General features: G+C 55.8%; 1 protein-coding gene across 5 annotated transcripts in view; it reads left to right on the forward strand.

Moving 5' to 3' along the window:
* ARAP3 (ArfGAP with RhoGAP domain, ankyrin repeat and PH domain 3) overlaps positions 1-24646 on the forward strand; it is a 59322-nt gene that overhangs the window by 27392 nt on the left and 7284 nt on the right. For all 5 annotated transcript variants that reach the window (XM_045027015.1, XM_045027016.1, XM_045027017.1 and 2 more), the window contains 21 exons: positions 3345-3465; positions 6157-6344; positions 7175-7281; positions 7442-7641; positions 9714-9799; positions 10100-10282; positions 10538-10700; positions 13275-13406; positions 13500-13653; positions 14445-14547; positions 14963-15161; positions 15474-15537; positions 16208-16371; positions 18385-18597; positions 19007-19112; positions 20115-20262; positions 20344-20412; positions 20943-21017; positions 21293-21407; positions 21993-22121; positions 24245-24378. In XM_045027015.1, coding sequence (XP_044882950.1) covers positions 3345-3465; positions 6157-6344; positions 7175-7281; positions 7442-7641; positions 9714-9799; positions 10100-10282; positions 10538-10700; positions 13275-13406; positions 13500-13653; positions 14445-14547; positions 14963-15161; positions 15474-15537; positions 16208-16371; positions 18385-18597; positions 19007-19112; positions 20115-20262; positions 20344-20412; positions 20943-21017; positions 21293-21407; positions 21993-22121; positions 24245-24378 — 2853 coding nt within the window. The remainder of the gene's footprint in view (positions 1-3344; positions 3466-6156; positions 6345-7174; positions 7282-7441; positions 7642-9713; positions 9800-10099; positions 10283-10537; positions 10701-13274; positions 13407-13499; positions 13654-14444; positions 14548-14962; positions 15162-15473; positions 15538-16207; positions 16372-18384; positions 18598-19006; positions 19113-20114; positions 20263-20343; positions 20413-20942; positions 21018-21292; positions 21408-21992; positions 22122-24244; positions 24379-24646) is intronic.

Here is a 24646-nt window from a genome sequence, read left to right on the forward strand (position 1 = left end):
CCTAGACCTCCCCTGCTGCAACTTGAGACCATTGTTCCTTGTTCAGTCATCTGCCACCACTCAGAACAGCCAAACTCCATCCTCTTTGGAACCCCCCCCCCTTCAGGTAGTTGAAGGCTGATATAAAATCCCCCCTCACCTATTCTCTTCCGCAGACTAAAAAAGCCCAGTTCCCTCAGCCTCGCCTCATAAGTCATGTGCCCCAGCCCCCTGTTCATTTTTGTTGCCTTCTGCTGGACTCTCTCCAATTTTTCCACTTCCTTTCTCCAGTGGGGGGCCCAAAACTGGACGCAGTACTCCAGATGTGGCCTCACCAGTGCTGAACAGAGGGGAATAATCACTTCCCTTGATCTGCTGGCAATGCTCTTTTCCCCCTCAGGGTCTTAAGCAACCCAAAAGTTCCCTTCACCTGCCTGACCCTTCTCTGCACCCCACTCACAGTTGCTGCCATTGGTCAGTGCAGACCCAGAGTTCCCTGGTTGAGAGGTAAGAGGCATCTTATTCACTCATCACACCTCTCCACTGCCAGCCTGCTTGCTGTTCCTGCTGGGCAGTCTCTTAGTGATTTTGGCTCTGTGCAGAAATATACTCCTGCCATGAGTGATTTTAGGTCTAGGCAGAAACAGTCTCACCACAACTGGTTTCAGCACTCAATGTGCTATTTAACATACCAAAATCAGCTCCTAGTATAGTCCATTTAGCTTTATTCTTTCAACAGTGAGGAGAAACCTATTGAACTAGTCTTACAGAGGATTCTGGTTGAAGACATAAAGCTTCCTGACTGGAAAAATCTAGTCTATCCTTTAACTTTTACAGTACTCAAACATTTGAGCCATTGTTTTATCAAGGTTCTTTACACTGAAAGTGACTCCCTCCTTTGGGACAGGTTAAGCACAGTCCTCCTTTTCTGTATTCCCACAATAATTACAAACATTGGTAACCATATTTCACTACCTCCACATTCAGTACTAACATAATTTGTGACCCAACATCAGCCTAGTTGATTACAATGAGCAAAACACTGCCCCATCAGCTGATAGCTACCAAATCTAAGCAAAGCGGGAGCAAACTGTATTTACATAAACACACCCAGGGTCTCTTTCCCCCTCCCACCTAGCTGTCAGGGAAGCATTCATTCAGATCCTGCTTACGCGCACTTGGCCAGTGGCTTGCCAGGGCTCACCTGCTGGGAGTGCTGGGAACTCTCACCTGGTGCTGTTGGAGCAGAATGCAGAACCTCCCCCAGCCACGCTGGTGCGGAAGCCAGGCCCCAGCTTGGGTAAGGAGGTGGATGGCAGTAGAGCCACTGTGCAGAACCAAGCTGGATAGCATGGTGGGCCCTGTTCCCCAGTGTCCTGCACCTCATGTCGTCAGTCACTCTAGTGCAGAGCGATGGTAAAACTGTTCCTAGAGCAGAGCTCACTTAGCCCAGTTCCACACGGCGTCGGGCACTGCTGAACAGGCCTGGTGTGAGCACTATGCCACGTGACCTTTCTCCTTCTTTAACGCTTGGGTGGCAACTCCACCGCTTCTGGCCTGTACTTGGGGCCAGGAGTCACTGAGATGTATTGGGACACAGCTTGGTCTGAGCATTGGACTGCAAGCCAGGAATTCGGCTCTGATCCTGGCCTTGCATGGCCTCATCTTCAAGAAGAGCCCTCCTCTCTCTGGGCATGCAGTTACCCCACTGCCCTGCCTTATTAGGGCTGGGAGGGGGCTGGACTAGGAAAGTACCACCAGCTTTGCCTGTTACTTTGGGGTATACTCATTTATTACGGTTACTCTTCGGGGGGAGAGAGGGAGTTCTGTATTTCTATCAATGTATAGCTGGTATCACTTGTGTTCTCATACGGAGCCCTGCTGCAAGTTCCTCCAATGGAGCTAGCCTGCAGGACCTAGGTTCCCCAGGGCTGGGTTCTTCCAGCCCCAGAATTAGATGGACACACACAAGAGAGGACCAGGTTAATCAGCACTCCCAAGCTGACCCCTTCTATGTCCCTAGACTCAGTAGGTTGGGTCGAGCAGCACTTCCAAGCTGCCACCCTCATATGTCCCAGGTTCAGCACGTCCCTATCCCCACTTTTACGTTACAATTGTTCTGGTAGTAATCCACTTGATGAGCAAACCCCACAGGATTTTGGGGCGCTGCAGGGATCTTTTAGTTTAGGTACGAGGAGCGTTGCTACAGAGCAAATGAGGAAGCCAAAAAACACCCACAAGGGGGAGAGAGAGAGAGAGAGAGAAAGAAAGAGAGAGAAGCAACCAGCTTAACCATGAAAGTTATGTATTGCCAGGTAATAACCATAGGGGAGCCAAACAAACAAAACAGTTATAATATTAAATCTAACTTAAACTTGATTATAAAAGTCAGGTTTAGAAAACTATAACTGATCACACAAGTCAGGGTCAGAAGGCTGTACCTAGAGACAGAGAGAGCTGGATTCTCACCACTCTGTGAAGCTTGAATCGATCGGGGGTCCCAGGTGGTGATCGTGGTGGTAGCTGAGGGCAGAGCCCCCAGCATGATCAGTCAGGAGAAGATGAAGTCCCAGTGGAACTGAAGCAGATTTTGTATCCAGGCACTTACTTGAGCATGGATAGGTTTTTTTGTAGAGAAACATAAATGGTTCAATGGAGAACACTAGATTTGTTTATGTGTACACTGATGGCTCAAGGGAATATTCCAAAGTTGTTTTGTTCAGGCTAGATAATGGAAGCTGATCATTCCTGGCTGTGGGCGGTGTTCCTTCGAGGGAGCTCACAATGCAATTAGGCAGCTTCACTATTTTGAATACCAATAAAGGATTTATTACTAGAATTGGTCTGATAACTACTGAGCTGGGTGTGTGCAGATGTGGGTTCATTAGCATCTGGAGCAGAGATCCCCCATGATGCAGTGCTTCCCAGCTTTTCTGGTCCCAAAGTTCTGTGCGGTTCTTGCCTTGGAATCTCTGTTCTCCATTCTGTATGCTAATGAAGATGCCTCCTTGTCCCATCTTTGATGCAGATGAAGCTAGGGGAGTTTCCTTAATCCTGTCGCCCTTATCCCAGGGGGTTAGGTGTGTCTCCCACTGCCTTTTCATTGCATTTTGTAAGTCTTTCTTCTGATGGGTTTTGGTTCAAGCAGAGGCTGGGGGGCGGGGAAGGTCTTTCGTGAGTCAGACAGGCTGGGTACTGCACCCTGGTTCCCCAAGAACACAGAGCTTCTAGGTAACAAAAGGACCATGTAAACACTGTTAGCTCAAAGCAAACTCCCTGGACCCTGCCTGAAGGGGGTGCACTGCCAGCGGGGGCAATGGGGTCCTGTCAGAGTCTGGGGTGTAACCCTCATGGAGTCATTCCAGGAGCCGTATCCCAAGGGTGTGATCCCGCTCTCTGTCATCGAGATGGCACGTGCCACGAAGGAGAACAAGTTCCAGGTCGTCACGAGCCACAGGATCTTTCTCTTCAGAGCTGAAAATGAAGGTGAGAGAGACCCCCGGCCAGAAACCCCCCCTCCAGAAACCACCCCCCATCTACAGCCCCCAGCCAGAGCACCCCCCAGCCAGAGACGGCCCCTAATCCACAGCCCCTGACTAGAGCTTTCCCCTCACCCAGCCAGAGCCCTCTCCCCTGCTGCAGGTCCTTCAGCCCAAACTCCCTTAGGTGCCTGCATCCACAACTCTTCCCCCTGCCACAGCTGCTTCCTCCAGCCCGATTTCTGTGCCCCCTGTACGGCCCATTCCTCTCCCTACACCCCTACCCACAGCCTCCCTCAGTCACTGCTTCCCCGTGGAGTCCCTACTTCCCAGTGACAGCGCTTGCTGCTCCCCCAACCCAGCCTGCCACCACGGAGAGCTCCTCCAGATCTGCCACAGCAAGTGCCCCTCTGGGTACGTCTACACTACGGGACTATTCCGAATTTGCATAAACCGGTTTTGTAAAACAGATTTTATAAAATCGAGTGCGCGCGGCCACACTAAACACATTAAATCGGTGGTGTGCGTCCATGGTCCGAGGCTAGCGTCGATTTCTGGAGCGTTGCACTGTGGGTAGCTATCCCGTAGCTATCCCATAGTTCCCGCAGCCTCCCCCGCCCCTTGGCATTTCCGGGTTGAGATCCCAGTGCCTGATGGGGCAAAAATCATTGTCGCGGGTGGTTCTGGGTAAATGTCGTCAGTCACTCCTTCCTCTGGGAAAGCAACGGCAGACAAGCATTTCGCGCCTTTTTTCCCTGGATTGCCCTGGCAGATGCCATAGCATGGCAATCATGGAGCCTGTTTTGCCTTTTGTGCCTGTCACCGTATGTGTACTAGATGCCGCTGACAGAGGCGATTCAGCAGCGCTACACAGCAGCATGCTTTTGCTTTTGCATGATAGCAGAGATGGTTATCAGCCATACTGCACCATCTACCAATCCATAAATTGGTAATAAGATGATCATGGCTACCAGTCCTTTTGCACTGTTCCATTTGCTGCTGTCATAAGTGCCCCTGGCTGCTCTTAGCCAGGGGCGCAAAAGCCAAAATTGGGAATGACTCCCTGAGTCAATCCCTTCTTTTTGGTATCTAAAAATAGAATCAGTCCTGCCTAGAATATGGGCAAGTGTACTAGAGAACCACTGTATCAGAGAACCAGAGAGCACAGCTGCTCTGTGTCAGATCCTGCAGAAATTATGAGCTGTATTCTATTCACAGGGGGTGCTCCTGCAACAACCCCACCTGTTCATTTCATTCTTCCCCCAGCCTTCATGGGCTACCGTAGCATTGTCCCCCCACTTGTGTGATGAAGTAATAAAGAATGCAGGAATAAGACACAGTGACTTGTTAGTGAAGGCAGCCTCCAGCTGCTATGATAGTCCAGACAGGACAGTAAGGAGTGCATCCCTCTGCTAGTTCAGGGGCACTTGAATCTTTTCTTTACACATGAAGGGTGGGGGCTGATGGAGCTCAGCCCCCTGTTGCTATGATGATGATGGATATCAGCCATACTGCACCATCTACCAGGAAAAATTAGGACCAGGCACCCTTGATCAACCTGACAGATGCTAGTACACATGGTTACCAGTCCTTTTGCACTGCCCCATGTGCCAATAGGCTGATGATGACGATGGGTATCAATCTTATTGTACCATCAGCCACCCATGGCGGGGGAGCAAGGATGTTGTTGTTGAGTGCTGCACCATCCCGTCTATCTGCAGCATTCAGTAAAGATAGGGTGACATGTAAGAGTCAAGACAGGATTGTTTTCCCTTTCACTTCTGGGGGTGGGTGGGGGGGTGCGTAAATTGCCTAGCTATGCCCTGACCCACCGCGGACACTGTTTTTGACCCTAGAAGCATTTGGAGCTCAGCCAAGAATGCAAATGCTTTTCAGAGACTGCAGGAACTGTGGGATAGCTTGAGTCCTCCAGTCCATGAGCGTCCATTTGATTCTTTGGCTTTCCGTTATGCTTGCCACGCAGCAGTGCGCTGAGTCCCTGCTATGGCGTCTGTCTGGAGATATTTAAAAAATGATTTTGAATTTCGTCTTCTGTAACGGAGCGCTGATAGAACAGATTTGCCTGCCCTTACAGCGATCACGTCCGCATCGTCCATGCTGGAGCTCTTTCTTTATTTTGATTTTTAACTGCATCACCACCCGTGCTGATCGGAGCTCCACGCTGGGCAAACAGGAAATATTCAAAAGTTCGCGGGGCTTTTCCTGTCTACCTGGCCACTGCATCCGAGTTCAGATTGCTGTCCAGAGCGGTCAGTGGTGCACTGTGGGATACCGCCTGGAGGCCAATACCGTCGATCAGCTGCCACACTAACCCTAATCCGATATGGTAATACTGATACTAGCGCTACTCCTCTCGTTAGGGAGGAGTACAGAAACCGGTTTAAAGAGCCATTAAAATCGATATAAGGTGCCTCCTAGTGTGGACGGTTGTGGCGTTAAATCGGTTTTACACTCCTAAAACCAGTTTAAACGCGTAGTGTAGACCAGGCTAGTTGCTGCTGGGCCAGTTGCTCATCCCTGCTCTGCTTCCTGAGCCTAGAGGGTGGGAGGGGTGTCCAGGGCCGGCTTCTGGCTGGGCTCTGTCCGTGGTGTCCTGGCTACACCCAGAGCCGGTGGTGCCTGACTGTGTGTGAACACTCACTGCCTGCCTCCACCCTGCCCCTGCTGTGCCCTGCAGCTCAGAGGAATGAGTGGTGCTCCACCTTGCAGAGGAAGGTGGCAGAGCAGCGGTTGGTCAGCCCCCAGCCCCGCCGGGCCAGCAGCACTCACTGCCAGAAGTGTGGCACCCTGGAGCTCAAGGGCCACAAGTCCAAGCTGTTCGCAGCCCTCAGCCTGGCCAACATGTGGCTGTACAAGAACGAGCAGGTGAGCAAGGCGGGGCCTGGCCGTGCTGCAGGTGGGGAGCCCCAGAATCCCCCAGGAGCATGAAGCCAGTCTGAGGCCACCCCCGCGAGCCTGGGCCCAGCACTCAACGGCCCCAGCTTGGGACTTCCAATGGGGGACCCACATGCTGCTGAGGCCCCTGTGGGAGCAGAGACAATGGCCTGGAGCCAGTGTGCCCACACCTGTGGGCAGGCCAAGGAGCTGGGTATGCCCACTCAGGTGCAGTCTGAGGGCGTTTCCTGCAGTCCCCATGGCTTTACGTGTGCCTAACGCCAGTGCAGGCCAGGCTGCTCTGACTGGGGACTGGCCTCTTTCCCTGCGGGACCTGGCGGAGGAGAGGGCACTGGGCTGGGATGGGGAGATGCTGGCCCCTGGCTTCAGGGCCAGTTGCTCCCCCTCTGTAACACAGGGTGACCATTCTCCCTGGCCGGGTCCACCTCCAGCAGCATGCATGAGGAGCCGGGGACTGGGAACAGGACAGAGAGGATAGTGTAGCAGACAGGCCTGGGCTGTAAGAGCAGAGTCTTTGTCCCCACCTCACCAGAGCCAGATTATTCCTGGCATGGGTAACATGTGAAGGGGTGTGTGCCCACACCCCTCACCCCACAGGGTATGTGCTTGTGTGGAGTCTTAGTGCATGCTGGCAAAGCAGGCCCACTGGCATGCCAAGGGGGAGAATGTCCCATGCAGACATTGCTGTCTGTGGGGTGCCTGGAGTGTGTGCAGCTGTCCTGCAGGGCTGGAGGTGCTGTGCCCCCTGGGCTTTGGCCATGGCACTGCAGGGCTAAGGCTGCATCCGTCTCCATTCGTAGTTCTTTAAAATGGGCATCGCCATCTGCCTGATCGAGCTCGACGGCACCACCATCCGGGAGGCCAAGAACCGCAGCTTCGAGCTCATCAGCCCGCTCAAGATCTTCAGGTAACTGCGCTGGGGGGCGCCAGTCGAGGGTTTGGCTGGAGGCTGGGTAGCATTTTGGGTGCCCCAGCATACCTGGGTGCTGCAGCGGGACTTTGTGTAACTCGGGTGCCCAAGGACGAGCCCAGGACACTCTGAGTTTCCTGGCTGTGCCTTTGCCCAGCTTCGTGGCCGAGTCGGAGCGGGAAAAGCGGGAGTGGATGGAGGCGCTGCAGGATGCCATTGCAGAGATGCTATATGACTACGAGGTGGCTGAGAAAATCTGGTCCAACAAAGCCAACAAGTTTTGTGCTGACTGCAGAGCCCTGAACCCTGACTGGGCATCCATCAACCTGTGCGTGGTGATCTGCAAGCAGTGTGCAGGCCAGTGCATTTCCTCCCTCTCTTCCCTGCTGGCGGGGGAGGGGTGGGTAAGAGTGCTTGATGGATCCATGGGAGTGGGGGCTGGGTGGGGCAGTAGATAGTTTGGGAGGGTGGGTATATTGGCCGGGTGGGTTGGTGAGTGGGTATACTGGCTGAGCGGGGCAGTATATCTGCTTGGGTGTGTCATTGTGTAGGCAGGTTGGTATATCAGCTGCGCGGGTTGGTGGTTGGGTGTATCGGGTTGGTGGGTGGGTACATGGGGCGGATGGGTGGTATATCAGCCAGGCGGGTTGTCAGGTGGGTGAGGGAATATATCAGCCGGGTGGGTTTGTGTTTAGATGGGCAGGTATATCAGTTGGGTAGGTCGATGGGTGAGTATATCAGCCAGGTGGGATGGCGGGTGGATGGGTCAGTGGTTGGGTGGGCAGGTATATTGGCCAATTGAGGTGGCATGGCGGGAGGGTGGGTCAGTATATGGGTCAGACGGGTCAGTGGGATGGTGAGTAGGTGGGTAAGTATATGAGCCAGGCAGGCATGTAGGATGGCAGGTGGGTGGGTCAGCATATGGGTCAGGTGAATCAGAGGAACGGTGGCTCAGCAGGTCAGTATATAGGCCAGGCAGGTCACTGGGATGGTGGGTCAGTATATGGGTCAGGCGGGTCAGTGGTATAGTGGTGGATCGGTGGGTCAGTATGTGGACCCGGTGGGTGGGTTGGTGGGTCTGTTTATGGGCCAGGAGGGTCAATGGGATGGCAGGTGAGTGGTTCACTATATGGGCAGGTGGCTGGGTGGGATGGCGAGGGGTGGTCAGTATATGGACCAGTTGGGTCAGTGAGATGGCGGGGGGTGGTCAGTATATGGGCCAGGCGAGTCAGTAGGATAGTGGGTGGGTGGGTCAGTATATGGGCCAGGTGGGTCGGTGGGATGGTCGGTGGGTGGGTGGGTCAGTATATGGGCCAGACAGGTGGGTGGTTTGGCAGGGAGGTGGTCAGTATGAGGCAGGTGGGATGGTGGGTGGGTGGGTCAGTATATGGGCAACATGGCTCGGTGGGATGGCAGGGGGATGGGTCAGTATATGGGCCAGGCAGGTCAGTGAGATGACAGGTGGGTGAGTCCATTTATGGGCCAGGCTGGTCAGTGGGATGGCAGGTGCGTGGTTCAGTATATGGGCAGGCGGGTTGGTGGGATGGTGGGTGGGTGGGTCTCATAGACTCATAGACTTTAAGGTCAGAAGGGACCATTATGATCATCTAGTCTGACCTCCTGCACAATGCTGGCCACAGAATCCCACCCATCCACTTCTATAACAAACCCCTAGCCTATGTCTGAGTTATCGAAGTCCCCAAATTGTGGTTTGAAGACCTCAAGCTGCAGAGAATCCTCCAGAAAGTGACCCATGCCCCATGCTGCAGAGGAAGGCGAAAAACCTCCAGGGCCTCTGCCAATCTGCCCTGGAGGAAAATTCCTTCCCAACACCAAATATGGCGATCAGTTAAACCCTGAGCATGTGGGCAAGACTCACCAGCCAGCACCCAGGAAAGAATTCTCTGTAGTAACTCAGATCCCAACCCATCTAACATCCCATCACAGACCACTGGGTCAGTATATGGGCCAGGTGGGTCAGTGGGATGGTGGGTGGGTGGGTCAGTATATGGGCCAGGCAGGTGGGTGGTTTGGCAGGGAGGTGAGTTAGTATATGAGGCAGGTGGGTCAGTAGGATGGTGGGTGGGTGGGTCAGTATATGGGCCAGGTGGGTCAGTGGGATGGCGGGTGGGTGGGTCAGTATATTGGCCAGGTGGGTCAGTGGGATGGCGGGTGGGTGGGTCAGTATATTGGCCAGGTGGGTCAGTGGGATGGCGGGTGGGTGGGTCAGTACATGGGCCAGGTAGGTCGATGGGATGGTGGGTGGGCGGCCGAGTCAGTATATGGGGCAGGCGGGGCAGTGGGGGGCTGTGTGGTGGGGTCAGAAGGTGTGAGCAGGTGAGTGGATTGGCCGGCCGGGTTGGTGACGTAGCGATTGTGCAGTTGCTGTGCAGCCAGGCTGCTAACAGTCTCTCTGCTTCTCCTGACAGGTCAGCACCGGAGCCTGGGCTCCAGCGTGTCCAAGGTGCAGAGCCTGAAGCTCGACACCAGTGTCTGGAGCAATGAGATTGTCCAGGTACAAAGACTGCCCAGCTTGCCCCCACCCATGCGCTGCCATGGCCAGCGCCCACAAGGCGGAGCTGACATTACAGAAATGTGTGTCACTGTCTGGGTCTGGCAGGGGTGTGTGTGTGCTGATCTTCCTGGGGATGCTCTGGCACGGGGGAGAGGACCCACAGCATTCCTCCAGGGCATCCCCAGTCCATCTCTGACACCCAGCCCCCTCCAGGGGCTTGCGATGTTCCCCCTCAACGATCCACAGGATCCCCCCGTGCTATCTCGCCCCCTCCCTCAGTGACTCTGCACTTTCATTCAGCTGTTCATCGTGCTGGGGAACGAGCGAGCGAACCGGTTCTGGGCTGCACGCCTCCCGCCCTCTGAGGCCCTCTACCCAGACTCCAGCGCAGAGCAGAGACAGGTCTTCATCACTCATAAATACCGCGATGGGCGGTACCGCCGCCCGCATCCCCGCTACACCTCCCAGGATGACGTGCTGCAGGTAACCGGCAGGCTGGGCTTGGCACAGGCTCTGGAGAGCGCAGTGAACTCCTTCACTGACTAACACCCCCTCTTGCACTTGTGGCAGGAGCTCAGAGGCTGTGGGGATGGGCAGGATAGGGCCTACCTTCTGTTTGGGCACACATGCATGCATGGCTCCCCTTCCTTCCCCAGAGCTGGCAGCCAGGTGTCCATGGAGCAGGGGGCATGCAGTGGCTAGGGAGCCCTGGTCCCCTGATTGTGTCTCTTGCCCTAGGCGCTCTGTGCTGCTGTGGCAGGGCCCGGCCTGCTGAAGACGATCTTGCAGTTCTTCTCTGCCACTGAAGCCGGGGTGGCAGCTGACACAGGGGGCTGCGACGGGTCACAGGGAACCGAGCTCTGGCAGACCCCTGAGAACAGCTGGCATGGGAACCATCCAGGTAACTGGAGATCCCAGAGCTCCCTGCCCCATAGTGGTGGGGGGATGGCTTATCTGTCAGTGCCCCCACCCCTGCCCATGCCCCTTCTGGTCCTGCTGCCCTCTGCATTGGCAAATTTGTGCCAACCATTTTCCCGTGGAACATTGGGGCATCAGAAGAGAGCCGTGAGGCTGAGGCTCCAGCTAGAGCCAGTCATCCCAAGGGGCCGATCCTACAGTTCTCCAGATCCCGCAGGGGCCAGCTTTGTCATTATCCCACATTGCGCCCATTTTTGAGCCATGGCAGACTGAGAGGGATGCCTGTGAGCCCCCTGTATCCTGCACTAGGAGGGGACTCTGCTCCGCAGGCAGCCCACCATCCCTGGAAACACCCTGCCAACACAGAACTCCACCTCCCCCGGAACCCCACTGCCCCACATGGAATCTCCCAGCCTCACATGGACCCCACTGCTTTTGGAACACCCCCCTTTCCCTACACTCTGTTCCATTGACTTGCCCAGGGTCACCACACAACTCCCACGAGGTGGCAATGTTTCCATGGGGTCAGAGCACCCACAGGTTTTGCTCTGCTACCCCCTGCAGTGTGTTGGGGAAGGTAAATCATGCTCCACCAATCTACTGAAATTCTTTGAGGGCATGAGCAAGCATGTGGACAAAGGGGATCCAATGGATATAGTGTACTTGGACTTTCAGGAAGCCTTTGACAAGGTCCCTCCCCAAAGGCTCTTAAGCAAAGTAGGCAGTCATGGGATAAGAGGGAAGGTCCTCTCATGGATCAGTAACTGGTTAAAAGACAGGAAACAAAGGGTAGGAATAAATGGGAGGTTTTCAGAATGGAGAGAAGTAAATAGTGGTGTTTACCAGGGGATCTACACTATGACCAGTGCTGTTCAATATAAATTATCTGGAAAAAGGGGCAAACAGTGAGGTGGCAAAATTTGAAGACAATGCAAAACCGTTTAAGATAGTTAAGTCCAAAGCAGACTGCAAAGAGTTACAAAGGAATATCACAAAACTGGGTAACTGGGCAACAAAATGGCAAATGAAATTTAATGTTGATAACTGCAAAGTAATGCACACTGGAAAACATCATCCCAACTATACATATCAAAATGATGGGATCTAAATTAGCTTTTATCCATCAGGAAAGAGATCTTGGAGTCATTGTGGATAGTTCACTGAAAATTTCTGCTCATTGTGCAGCAGTAATCAAAAAGCTAACAGAATGTTGGGAACCATTAGGAAAGGGATAGAAGATAAGACAGCAAATATCATAATGCCACTATATAAATGCTACTCCTGGGTGAATTCTGCACCACTGTGCAAAATTTATGTCCCCCACATATTTCTTTGCTTCCCTGCAGAAAAATGACTTTCTGACAGGGAAGTCACAAGAGCGGTCATACGACCCTCACCAGCAGTACGTTTCAGGTGCCCAGGGCAGCCAGCAGAGGTAAATCACTGTGGGGCAGTGGGCTGGACTGAAGAAGACCCAACTGATGGCTCCTATCCTGTCCCGGCTGGGTTGGGGAGGGTGGCACTTCCTCTTCCCCTGCACAGCATTTGGGACCGTGTCAGACCCACCCCCAGATTTCTCCCCTGGCTGTAGGAAGCTCTGCAAACTCCCCCTCCCCGTGCCGCATGCTTCCTGCACCCATCACTCCTGAGCTGCAGGGGGAGGTATTACTGTACTGGGAACTGCTCCCCCCTCTGCCCAATACCTGTGCATCTAGACCGTCTCATACACAGAACCCCCTCTGATGAGCCCATTCCCACTGCACCTGGACCACCCTGACAAGCCACCTGCACCCAAATCCTCAGCTTACCAAACCCCAACCTGCTGCACATGGATCCCCACCCCACTGAGCCACACTCACACAGCATCTGGAATCCCCCACACCCAGACCCCCCTTGCTGAGCCTTAACCACCTTCACCTAGACCCCCCTGCAGAGTCCCATTACTGTTGCACCCAGAATCCCCCCAACAAGCCCCTGTGCATCCAGATCCCCCCATACCCAGATCCCCACTGAGACACCTGCACCCAGATTGCCCCACACAGAGCCCTCTCCATCTACACCTGGATCCCCCCACACTAAGCCACTCCACACTTGGATCCTGCTTTGCTGAGCCTGCCTGCCCGCACCTGGCACCGAGGGGCAGGGCCCTGGAATGTGTCTGGGGCAGGCCCGGTCTTTGCGCTGTGTCAGGGTTGGGTGCAGCCTCACCACTGAGTCCATGTCCTGAGGGGGAGCTGCACAGTGATATCCCACCTCTGTGCAGCCAGTGGCCTGTGCTCCCCAGTGCCATGCTGGAGCCTCCACATTTATTGACAAATAACATTTGCAGAATTTTAAAATATTGTGTGCAGAATTTTTAATGTTTTCGTGCAGAATGCCCTCAGGAGTAAAACCCATGGTATGCCCACACCTTGAATATTGCATGCAATTCTGGTCACCCATGTCAAAAAGATATATTAGAATTGGACCCTGGTTGCAACAATGATCTATATGGTCACAGTTCATGTCAATAATGTCACACCCAGTATGGCCGTTCTTAGGTTATTGTGTTTGGCAGGGAGCCCCAGCGCACAGGAGTTGAGTTTGGAAGGGGTCTATAATGAGATCACCCAGCCTGCGGTGCACAGTGGCTACCTCTACAAGGCACCAGCCCTCTCCAAGCTCTCCAGCACCAGGAAGAGCAGAGATGGTAGGTATGGGCCAGACCCCATGGTGGCTAGGATGGGGAGAGGCTGCTCGGTGTGGCAGGGACCTGCCCTTGCTGACAGTGCGTTCCCTGCAGAACTGCACCGTGTCTGGTGCTCCCTGGAGAAGTCTCTCCTCTTCTACGAGACTGACAAGTGTGCTGAGTCAGTGGGGAAGGTTGAGCTGGCTGACATGGTCTCGCTGGGCGTGAGCAGAGCAGATGGACTGGCCAGTCCTGGGCCTCCGGACAGGTATCCTGCCCCGAGGGGACATGCCCCTTCCCCGTCCACACCCCGGGGCATGCCCACCTTCTTCCACCTCAATCGGCATCCTGGCCGGAGCACAGGCAGGTTACTCCCTGAAATCCCCCAGGGCCCAGGCCCTCACCAGGACCCCCATGTGGTGAGTGGATCAGAGGCAGCGAGACCTCCAGGCACTGGGTGTGGGCCATGGCACTGCCCTGCAGGGAGAGGCAGGCAGCCACCTTGGGGTCTGACTGAGCAGTTCCGGGGACATGCACTGGGGAGGCAGGAGGATTAGCAGTGAAGGGGCACTATGCCCTTACGCTGAAGGGGCTGTGGTGCAGGGGCTGGGCCTGCTGAGTCCCCGCAGCCAGCTCATGAGGCTATCCACAACCAGGCCCTCTGAGTTCGCCGCACTGGGCCCAAACCTTCACCACTGGGGTCTCCTGCTTGGTGCTGCAGATGTCCCAGTGAAGGCTGCCTAGTGACCCTGGGCCCCTGCTCCTGCTGCCTGGGGGAGTCGCACTCTGGCTCCTGTGTGTGGGGAGGCAGCTAGAGCTGGGCCATTTGGAAGGGCCAGCTGCCCTCCAGCCACCTGCTGGCCTTGCACCCTGGGCCTAGCCAGCCCCATGAGCAGGGCCAGTCCTCAGGGCCTTGCCCTCCATGCAGCAGAGCTCAGTACGGCCCAGCCTCGGGGAGGGTCATTTTCACTGCTGGACCAGAGTGCAAGGGCTGTGGGGGGCAGGGCACTGGGCTGCTGGGGGAGCCCTGCCCCCCAATGCCTTTGCCTTCATCTACAGGTTCCGCTTCACCTTGGAGCTTTTCCTAAGTGGCGACAAAGTGCAGCAGCTGGGAGCTGACGGGCCGGACACCCTGCAGGCCTGGGCCAGCGCCATTGGCAAGGTGTGTGACATGGCCACCCAGGGCACAGGCCCAGTGCGGCACCGTGCCTAGCAGCACCAGCCATGAGCCAGGCTGGGAAACTGCTGCTGAGAGCTCCAGCACTAACTTGCCTCGTCTCCCTGGCATGACAGACCTGCCCCCACACTGACATGCTGCTGGCTGGGGGGTCCAGGATCCAATCAGCATCCCTCCTACCCACCACATGGGCATAGCCCCCCCGCCCTCCCCGGCACTGCCTCCCTCCACACTCACACACAGGGTATAGTGTTCTGCCCTGGTTCCATCCCCAATGCAGGGCATAGTCCTTTGCCTTGTTCCTGCCCCCCACCCCCAGCCACCCAAACTGGGGCACAGCCCTCTGTGATGCCCTCACCCTGCACTCAGCCTGGATCTAACCAGTCTCCATTCCATGCAGTGGTTCACACCGCTTAGCTGTCACTGCCTGCTGGGCTACGAATTCCAGAGAGTGGGCCGGTTGCGCTACAGATCCATGCTCAGTCCTGAGCAGTGGCTGCAGGGCTTCTTCATCCTGCAGAAAGCCCACCTGTTCCTGTGCCCAGGGGAGGAGGGCGCAGCCGAGGATAGCATCAACCTCCGGAGGCTGCAGGAGCTCAGTGAGTACAGCCCTCGCCTGTTCCAACTGTGGGAAACAGCAGCTGTGCCCCACCCCAGTGGGGCTGCATTGCGGTGCTAGGTGAGTGAGCCCTGTGCTGTGTGGCTGAGCGCTGTTCACCACCAGCCATGCCCCACCCCAGAGGGGCTGCATTCTGGTGCTGGGTCAGTGATTGCATGTATACAGTATGTAAAGCATCGGGGATCCTTCTAGCTGACCCTGAGGGGCTCAGTGGGAGCCCGGCACTGCGCGAGGTCTCTCCCTGGCCCCTAGGTGCGATTTGCGTCTGAAGTCTCCATTTGCTCCTGTGCAGGCGTGGTCCCCCTCACTGAGACTCCTGAGAAGAAGGAGGTGCTGATCCTGGTGGAGATGGGGAGGTGAGCTCTGCCGGGACATGGCGCAGGCTGAACCCCAGCTGCCCTCTCGCGGGATGCCCTGGGCAGATGGGCAGCGCCTCCTGCCTGCAAGGAGGTGTTACTGGCCCAGGGTCTGGAGCAGACTAAGCCTGGGGGGGAAATAAACACACAGACAGCCTGGTCAGTGGACTCCCAGGGAGCGGAGTCTGGGCACAGCTGGGGGAGAGGAACCTGCCTGAGCCCGCATGGGGGCGGAGGGGATCTAATCCTTGCCCCGGGGCGGGAATAGTGTTGTGTTTGCTGGGTCAGTGTAGGCTGAACAGCCCCACAGTGGGCCCCTCACCACGGGGGGCAATCTGAGGCTCACCCTAGATTTTCCTTTTGTCTAATTCCCCCTATTGCTCTGAGCCCCATTGGGGTTAGCTGATCTGGGCCTGGGAGGGCACGCTTCAAGCTATGCCCCCCCCCCGCATCTCCCCTTAATGTCTGCCCTGCCCCCTGGGGCTTGGGCGGGGGCAGTGTCTGTAGACAGGCCTGTGTCTGGCGGGAGGAGCCAGCCAGCTCTCCTGTGCCTGCACCAGTGGGGTGTGCTAGGGGCAGGAACGGAGCTGGGGTGGGGGTGCTGTCGGAGTCAGGCCCTGCACTGTGTCCCCAGCTGGGTTTCACCGCCTGCTCTCTGCCCTGTCCTCAGGACCTTTTACCTGCAGGGGGTGACGCGCATGGACTTCGCAGCGTGGTATGCGGACATCCAGGCCTCGGCCGGGGGACGGGGCAACGCCCTGCATGACCAGCAGCTCAGCAGGAGTGATATCCCCATCCTCGTGGACAGCTGCATTGCCTTCATCACCCAATACGGTGAGCCTCTCTGCTTGGGGCTGGCCTGGCGCCTCCTGCTGGGTTCTGGCAGTGCTGCCAAGAGCCCTGTGTAATGATGCTGCCCTTGGTGGGACCCAACTGAGAGTGCCAATTCAGGACAAATTGCTTAGAGCAAGGCAATTACAGCCCAAGGCTGGTGTTTTTCCACCTCTAAGGCAAAACAAACCAGCCAGACAGAGAGGACTTTGGTTTTACCCCACTGGCTACCCACAAGTCACACAAGCAATTCCCTTAGACACTCCAGTTTCCCAGTATCACCACCAGTGCCACTTGTTATAGGGACAAATGGTTATGAAAACCAATACCCCAGTAAAAGAAAAAAAGGTTCTCCTAAAGCAGGGGTAGGCAACCTATGGCACGTGTGCCGAAGGCGGCACGCGAGCTGATTTTCAGTGGCACTCGCACTGCCCGGGTCCTGGCCACCAGTCGGGGGGGCTCTGCATTTTAATGTAATTTTAAATGAAGCTTCTTAAACATTTTAAAAACCTTATTTACTTTACATACAATAATAGTTTAGTTTTATATTATACACTTATAGAAAGAGACCTTCTAAAAACTTAAACTGTATTACCGGCATGCGAAACCTTAAATCGGAGTGAATAACTGAAGACTCGGCACACCACTTCTGAAAGTCTGCCAACCCTTGTCCTAAAGGTTTATTCATAAAAAGAAAAACATATAGATGAGAGCTAGAATTGGTTAAATGGAATCAATTACATACAGTAATGGCAAAGTTCTTGGTTCAGGCTTGTAGCAGTGATGGAATAAACTGCAGGCTCAAATCAAGTCTCTGGAGTACATCCACAGCATGGATGGGTCATTCAGTCCTTTGTTCAGAGCTTCAGTTTGCAGCAAGGTTCCTCCAGAGGTCTGAAGCAGGATTGAAGACAAAACGGAGGAGCTGCAGCAGCCTTTTATAGTCTCTTGTCATGTGGCCTCTTGTTCCAAAGACAAGCATTCAGGCACATGGCAAGAAAAAAACCTTAGAGTTCTGTCCATAGGCATGACTCTGCATACCTTGTTGAGTCACAAATTTGTTAGTCTCTAAGGTGCCACAAGTACGCCTGTTCTTTTTGTGGATACAAACTAATGCGGCTGCTACTCTGAAAGGTGTATCTGCCTTCTCTCAATGGGTCAGCTGTACAGCTGATGGTCCTTAATGGGCCATCAAGCAGGCTAGGCAAAGCTGACACCAACTTGTCTTGGGTGTCACCCAGAAGCACAGCATAAGTTTTAAAAACAGACAGTATAGAGCCAATATTCATAACTCCAACAACAAAAATGATACACATATAGCATAATCATAACCAGCAAATCATAACCTTCCCATAGACACCTCACATGACAACCTTTGTACGATATTTGCTGCAAATATATAACAGTGGTTGCAACAGTGATCTGTATGGTTATAGATTATGTCAACAAAGTCACACCCTGTGCCACGTTCTCCTCTGCAGCAGGTGGCACTGCCTCAGGGGGAGTGCAGAGCTGCCCACTTGTCCGTCAGGCATCTCCTGAGATGGCATGGGGCAGCCACAGGGAGCAGGCTGCAAGGGCATGCTCCAGTAACCCCCCCCCCCCCCGACACACACTGATCTGGGCCTCAGAGGGCATGATCCAAGCTACTCCCCCCCGACACACACTGATCTGGGCCTCAGACGGCATGATCTGAGCTACTCCCCTCCTCCCCCCCCCCCCGACACACACTGATCTGGGCCTCAGAGGGCATAATCGGAGCTACTCCCCTCCTCCCCCACCCGACACACACTGATCTGGACCTTGGAGGGCACATTGTGATCTACCTGCTTACACCGCCGTCAACCCCCACGCGTGGCACACACACACACACACACACAGATCTAGAGCTGGGAGGGCACACTCCTCATTAGTGCACTACCTGCCCCACCCCTGCATTGGCGGCGCTGATCCGGACTCCCCCTTTAGCACGCAGCTCCCACTACATGGTCTCTCTCTCGCGCGCTCTGCCCACAGGACTGCGACATGAAGGCATTTACCGAAAGAACGGGGCTAAATCCCGGATCAAGGTGCTGATGGAGCAGTTCCGCAGGGATGCCCGCAATGTCAAGCTGCGCATCAGCGACAACTTCATTGAGGACGTGACCGACGTGCTGAAGAGATTCTTTCGGGAGCTTGAGGACCCCGTCTTCACCTCAGAGCTGCACCCCCAGTGGAAGGAGGCTGCGGGTACCCATCTCCCTGCCGACCCTCCCACCCCGGCCTCGCCACGCAGCAGCTGTTCTCTGCCTTGGGCTCCCTCTCACCCTGGCGCCCCTTCTCCTGCCACCAAGGGCCACGTGGCAGGGACAGACCTAGGCCAGCCCAGTACTGGGCTCCGCTGATGTGGGGTGCTCTTGGCCCCATTCTCCCCCTGCCCCTGCTCCATCATTTGCACCAATGCACAGAGGGTGGGAATCATCCCAGTCTAACCTGGAGCACTGGCCCCATGAGGGGCTGGGTGATTGGTGTGAGTGTGGGTAAGTTGGGGCACAGCTCCCTGCCAGTCCATGCATGGTCTGGGGCCAGCAGCTCATGCCCGGTGATGGTAGTTGTGCCTTTGCGCAGTGTTGTGTTTGTGACCGTCTGCTTCCTCCAGCAATAGCCCTGAAGCCCCAACGGCTGGAGCGCTACAAGGAGCTGATCAACCGCCTGCCCCGCCTCAACCGCAGGACACTGGCTGCTCTGATTGGTCACCTCTACCGGTCAGTGTGTCCCTCCTTGGGCAGTGTGCATATGTCCCTTCCTCAGGGAACAGCATGGTCTTCTAGGAAATCGGGGGAGCGTCACCGGCTGACATGGTTCAGTCCAGACTTGCTGTGTCCACTATCTGCCCCCTTCACTTCCCACGTAGCTTCAGGGTCTCTGGGTCCCCCGGGGATATGGAGTGGCCAGTGCTAGTGGTGGGTGATCCAGGAATAGAGTTTGACAAATGGCCCTGGGACATGCCCCTGTTTCTGAGCTGTGCGGACAGGCTGGGAGGACTTTGCAGTTAGTCTGGGGCTGGGCCTTCCCTCTGGCAGCAAAAAATGGCAAGCAATCGTGCAACCAAAGATGACTTGTCTGCATTTCTCAGAGGTCAGCACAGACCAGCTTGCAGGGTTAGCATTCTGTAATCTTCATGAGTTTTTTCCCCCCTTTCTCCCCAGTTATCTTCTGGTTCCGTTTTGCCAGAAAATGTCCCATAGTTGGGGCTTCACACTTTCATCTTCTTTCCATCTTCCTTTTATTTGTGACTTTTCAGAACTTTCCCGACACCGGCGGAGTCACGAAGCACCCAGATTCCAGTCAATTCTGCCCTTTGCTGCTATGTGACTTTTCCAAAGGTGGAAATGTTACAAAGAACACAGAGGGAAATTGGAAGAACTGGGGGAAACCCGCTCCAAGGCCATTGCACGTTCAAGTGCATTCAGTGGCCAAAAGGGGGAAGAACAAAAGGCCAAAAACTTGACATTCAAAGTGTTGAAATTAAAGTTTTTAATTTTACATTTTGATGAAAAAAGTGGAAAATTTCATAACCCTGTGACTGTTTTTTCCCCATGGAAGTAGATAAAGGTTTAGAACAAGAAGTTCTGCCTGACTCCAGCAGCTAGATGGGTGGTTCTGAATTGCCCAGCCTCGTCCCATGCTGAGGCTGCTGGGCACATGCTGAGAACTCTCTCTCTCTCTCTCTCTCTCTCTCTCTCCCTCTCTGCCCCGACTCGCAGCGTGCAGAAATGTGCTGACTTCAATCAGATGAGCACCAAGAACCTGTCACTGCTCTTTGCTCCCAGCCTTTTCCAGACAGATGGCAAAGGGGAGCACGAAGTCAAGGTGATGGAAGACCTGATTGATAACTACGTCCGCATTTTCAACGTAAGCCCCCCACTTGCCCCACCTCCCCCAGCACTGTCTCCTCTCCCTCCTACACCTCACATCCCTTCTCTTGCCTGCTAGATTGACGAGGACCAGGTGTTGCAGATGGATCTAGAGAACAGCCTCATCACCACCTGGAGGGATGTGCAGGTACTGGCGCCAGGCACTCCCATGTCTTGGATCCTCTTGCTGATTTGTCCATTGGCCTCTGCTTGGGCCCATGGACATGATTGAGCTTCCGTGGTGGAGGCAGATGACTAGAGAGCAGCCCAGCACAGGCCCATGGCTGCAAGTCCTCTGTCCCTGCATAGATCCCACTTCCAGCATGGGCTGCCCTAGCCACACAATGGGCCCTGTGTTTGCTCTGCAATGAGACCATCTCTTACAAGGCCTCCCCAGGAACAGGAAAGGGCCCTGCCTCCCCGCCTCACCCTGCCCCAGGCCTTTGTCCTCCTGGCCCCTCTCCCTGGTGGGTGGGGGCCCCCAACCTGCTCTGTAACCCCCACCCTTCTCACCCTCGGCACTGGTCACAGCGTGCAGCCACTCTGGATGCAAGCATCCCCTTCCCCAGCTCCCTGCAGGCAGACACTGAAAGCTGCTGGCTCAGCCCCACCCATGCCAGTCTCCCAGTCCAGCACTTCGCCCAGGCTTTGCCCACCCTCTGCCCTCTCTCCCTGCAGCTCTCACAGGCTGGAGATCTCATCATTGAGGTGTACCTGGAGCAGAAGCTGCCAGATTGCTGTGTCACCCTGAAGGTGAGTGAGCATGTCTTGGCTGCAGCCATGGCTCGGGCAGAGCAGCTGCATGGCCCACCCTCTGTATTCCAGCCTTGCTATCAGCTGGGCGGGAGCCTCCAGGGGGCCGGAGCTGCCCTGCAGGGTGGGGAGATCTCCCAGGGCGTGGTGGATCAGGGCGCCACTCTCTGGCTAATTCCCATCCTGCTGCTGGCAGACTCAGTGGCACCCAGGGAGGGTTCAGGCCTTACCTGGGGTGGGGACTGGGGATGAGCTGATCTCTGCACTTCCCATAGGTGTCGCCTGCCATGACGGCGGAGGAGCTGACCAATCAGGTACTGGAGATGCGCAACATGCCAGCGAGCCTGGACATCTGGCTGACCTTCGAGGCCCTGGAGAATGGAGAGCTGGGTGAGTGATGGGGGCGCCTCTCCACTGGGCAGGCTGGGGGCTGACTGGGTGATGGGAGCGTTTCTCCACCGGGGGGGGCAGGGGCTGGCTGAGTGACAGGGGTGCTTCTCCATTGGGGGGGCTGGTTGGATGATAGGAGTGTTGTCTCTCTATTAGGATGGGGGGGCAAGTGAGTAGCGAGGGGGCACCTCACCATGGGGGTGGGGCCTGGGTGAGTGGCAGTGGAGATAGGGGGAGGGATGGGGGTGGCCTCTCGTAATTGGAGTAGGGGGCTGAATGGGGGCAGCACTTCTCCATGGGAGCGGGGGTAGTTGCTCACCATTGGGGGTGGGGGCTGGGAGGGGGCCCATAAGGCTGTGTGGGGAGGAAGGTTGGACCATTCCGTCCATGCAGCGCTCACACCTTGGATCCACTCTCCCAGATGCTGCGGAGGCAGGGGGTGCCCATGCCTTCTGACAGCCCCATGCCCTGTCTGGGCTGTGGCAGGCCTGGCCCTGCTGAGGGAGCTGGACCCTCCCTGGCCTCAGGGCCCACGGCAGTTCCTCTGCTGCCCGGGGTGCAAACGGCTTCCTTTCCTCTCCCTAGAGCGTCCCCTGCACCCCAAGGAGAAGGTCCTGGAGCAGGCTCTGCAGTGGTGCAAGCTACCTGAACCCAGTACCGCCTACCTGCTGGTGAGGAAGGTTCCCATTGGAGAAGGCAGCTGTCTCTTCACAGGTAAGCACCACCCGCCTTGACTGGGCTGCAAGGCCCTGCTTGAGTCCAGGGCCATTCCTGCGGAGCAAGGAGCAGCACATGCAGCAAGGCCAGCTCCCGCTGCCCATGGCCCCGTTTCCAGCTCCCTCTGCCCATGGCCCCAGTCCAGCCCCAGCCCTGGCCCCAGATCCCTCTGCCCATGGCCCCAGCCCCAGCTCCCCTACCCATGGCTCCTGTCCAGCCCCAGGGTATGGCTACACTTACGGTTTGCAGCGCTGGTAGTTTGCAGCGCTGGTCATCCAGCTGTGTAGGAGCAGCGCTGGTGTGTGGCCACACTCATAGCTACCAGCGCTGGTGTGTGGCCACATTTGCAGTATTAGCAGCGCTGTTGGGAGTGCTGCATTATGGGCAGCTATCCCAGCATTCAAGTGCAACAACGTGCTTTTCAAAAGAGGGGGGTGGAGGGTGGTGTACTGTGACAGGGAGCGGGGAAGATAGAGTGGATTTTTGGAGCTAACACTGTGTGTTAGCTTCCTGGATTGGAAAAATCACAAAATGTTCATGAGCCCTTAGTCTTAACTCTTAATTGCAAACAGCCTGCCTCCAACACGGACTCCCCGCTGTTTCACTCACTCCCTGTGGTGTACTGTGACAGGGAGCGGGGAAGAGAGAGATTGGAAAAATCACAAAATGTTTGCGAACCCTGCATCCAACGCTGTTTCCCCTGCCTCTCATTTGATCGTTCACAGCCAGGTACAGATAGCTCCTGTTTGCTGTGATCAGTGTTTGTTTTTTTAGATTAGCAGTTCAACGGAGCTCCGATCGGCTCCATTCTGTTTCATTCACTCTCCCTGCCTGCCTCTCATTTGATCGTTCACAACCAGGTACAGATAGCTCCTGTTTGCTGTGATCAGTGTTTGTTTTTTTAGATTAGCAGTTCAACGGAGTTCTGTTTCATTCACTCTCCCTGCCTGCCTCTCATTTGATCGTTCACAGCCAGGTACAGATAGCTCCTGTTTGCTGTGATCAGTGTTTGTTTTTTTAGATTAGCAGTTCAACGGAGCTCCGATCGGCTCCGTTCTGTTTCATTCACTCTCCCTGCCTGCCTCTCATTTGATTGTTTACAGCCAGGTACAGATGATCACAGCAAACAGGAGCTCTGTTTGTTCGGAGCTCCGATCGAGCTCGTTCACAACAAAACAAAGAGAGGCTGCATAACAAAACAAAGAGAGTAATTTATAAAAGCATTCTGGGATACACCTTATACCCTGGAGGCTAATCACAGCGCTGGTGTGTGGCCACACTTGATGACCAGCGCTGCAGCACCAGCACTGGAATCCTTATTCCCCATGCCGAGTGAGGTGTACGGCCAGCGCTGCAGCCAGGGAGTTGCAGCGCTGGAAGTGCCCTGCAGGTGTGGCCACTTACTAATTGCAGCGCTGGTGGAGGCTTTCCAGCGCTGCAAATCGCCAGTGTAGCCATACCCCCAGCCTCAGCTTCCCCTGACCATGGCCCCAGTCTGGCCCCAGCCCCAGCTCCCCCTGCCCATCTCCCCAGCCCAGCTCGGCAACAGATCCCCCTGCCCCATGGCCTCTGTCAGGCCCTGCCTTGCCCATGGCTCTGGCCCTTGGCCCTAGCCCAGCCCAGCCATGGGACCTAGAGCAGCAGCACTGGCTGGTCCCCATGACCCACCCAGTCTGTGGCCTGTGCTGAGGCAGCCTGCGGGAGGGCAGGGTGGGGTAGTCAGTGCCTGTTGTGTGCCACAGGCTGCAGGCTGGGAGTGTGCAGGCCACTGAGTGAGCTGTGATGCCACGACCCCAGGCTGGGCCAGACCTCACACCCTGAAGGTGGAAAGAGACTTGTCCTGTTAGTGATGCTCGGAGCCAGCCAGGGCTGTGAACCAGCGACTCCCGCAGGGAAACCAGGAGGACAAAGCCAGGGCAAGGGGGACCTTGATCCCTCCTCTGCTCCTATTGTCTGACACCCCCGCCCCGCTCCTACTGTTTGCCCCCCACCATTGTCTCACACACACACACACACTGACCCCTTCAGCTCCTAATCCCCAGCCTGCTCCTGCCCTGCCCAGGCCCTCTCTCTGGGTGCCCAAGACATTCCTCACCCCCTTGTTCTCCCATGTCGTGCAGGTGCCAAGCGCGAGAGCCCTAAGTGTGGGGTGCTGAAGTGTCGGGAGGAGCCCCCCAAACTCCTGGGCTGCAAGTTTCAGGAGCGATACTTCGTCATCCAGGATCACAAGCTGCTACTGCTGAAGGAGAAAAGGGTAAAGCAGGACCCAGACCTGGCACTCTGGGGCAGCCCAGACACGTGGACAGGGCTGGGTTAGGAGGGGGCCTGCCACAGCCCCTGGGATCAGGAAAGCTCTCCCAGAGATCGGGCAGCCAGGCCAACGCCCTGCCCTGCCTCCAGCCATGGGAATGGGGCGTGCGGTCCGGGGAGGAGGGGCTGCCAGACCTGGCTGTGAGGGGCGGCCGTTCGGCCAGCTTGTGCCAGGGGAAGGTTCTGGATTCTCTCTGTGCTCCTCACACACC

This window comes from Mauremys mutica, chromosome 8, assembly GCF_020497125.1.
Source record: "Mauremys mutica isolate MM-2020 ecotype Southern chromosome 8, ASM2049712v1, whole genome shotgun sequence".
Taxonomy (NCBI): Eukaryota; Metazoa; Chordata; order Testudines; family Geoemydidae; genus Mauremys; species Mauremys mutica.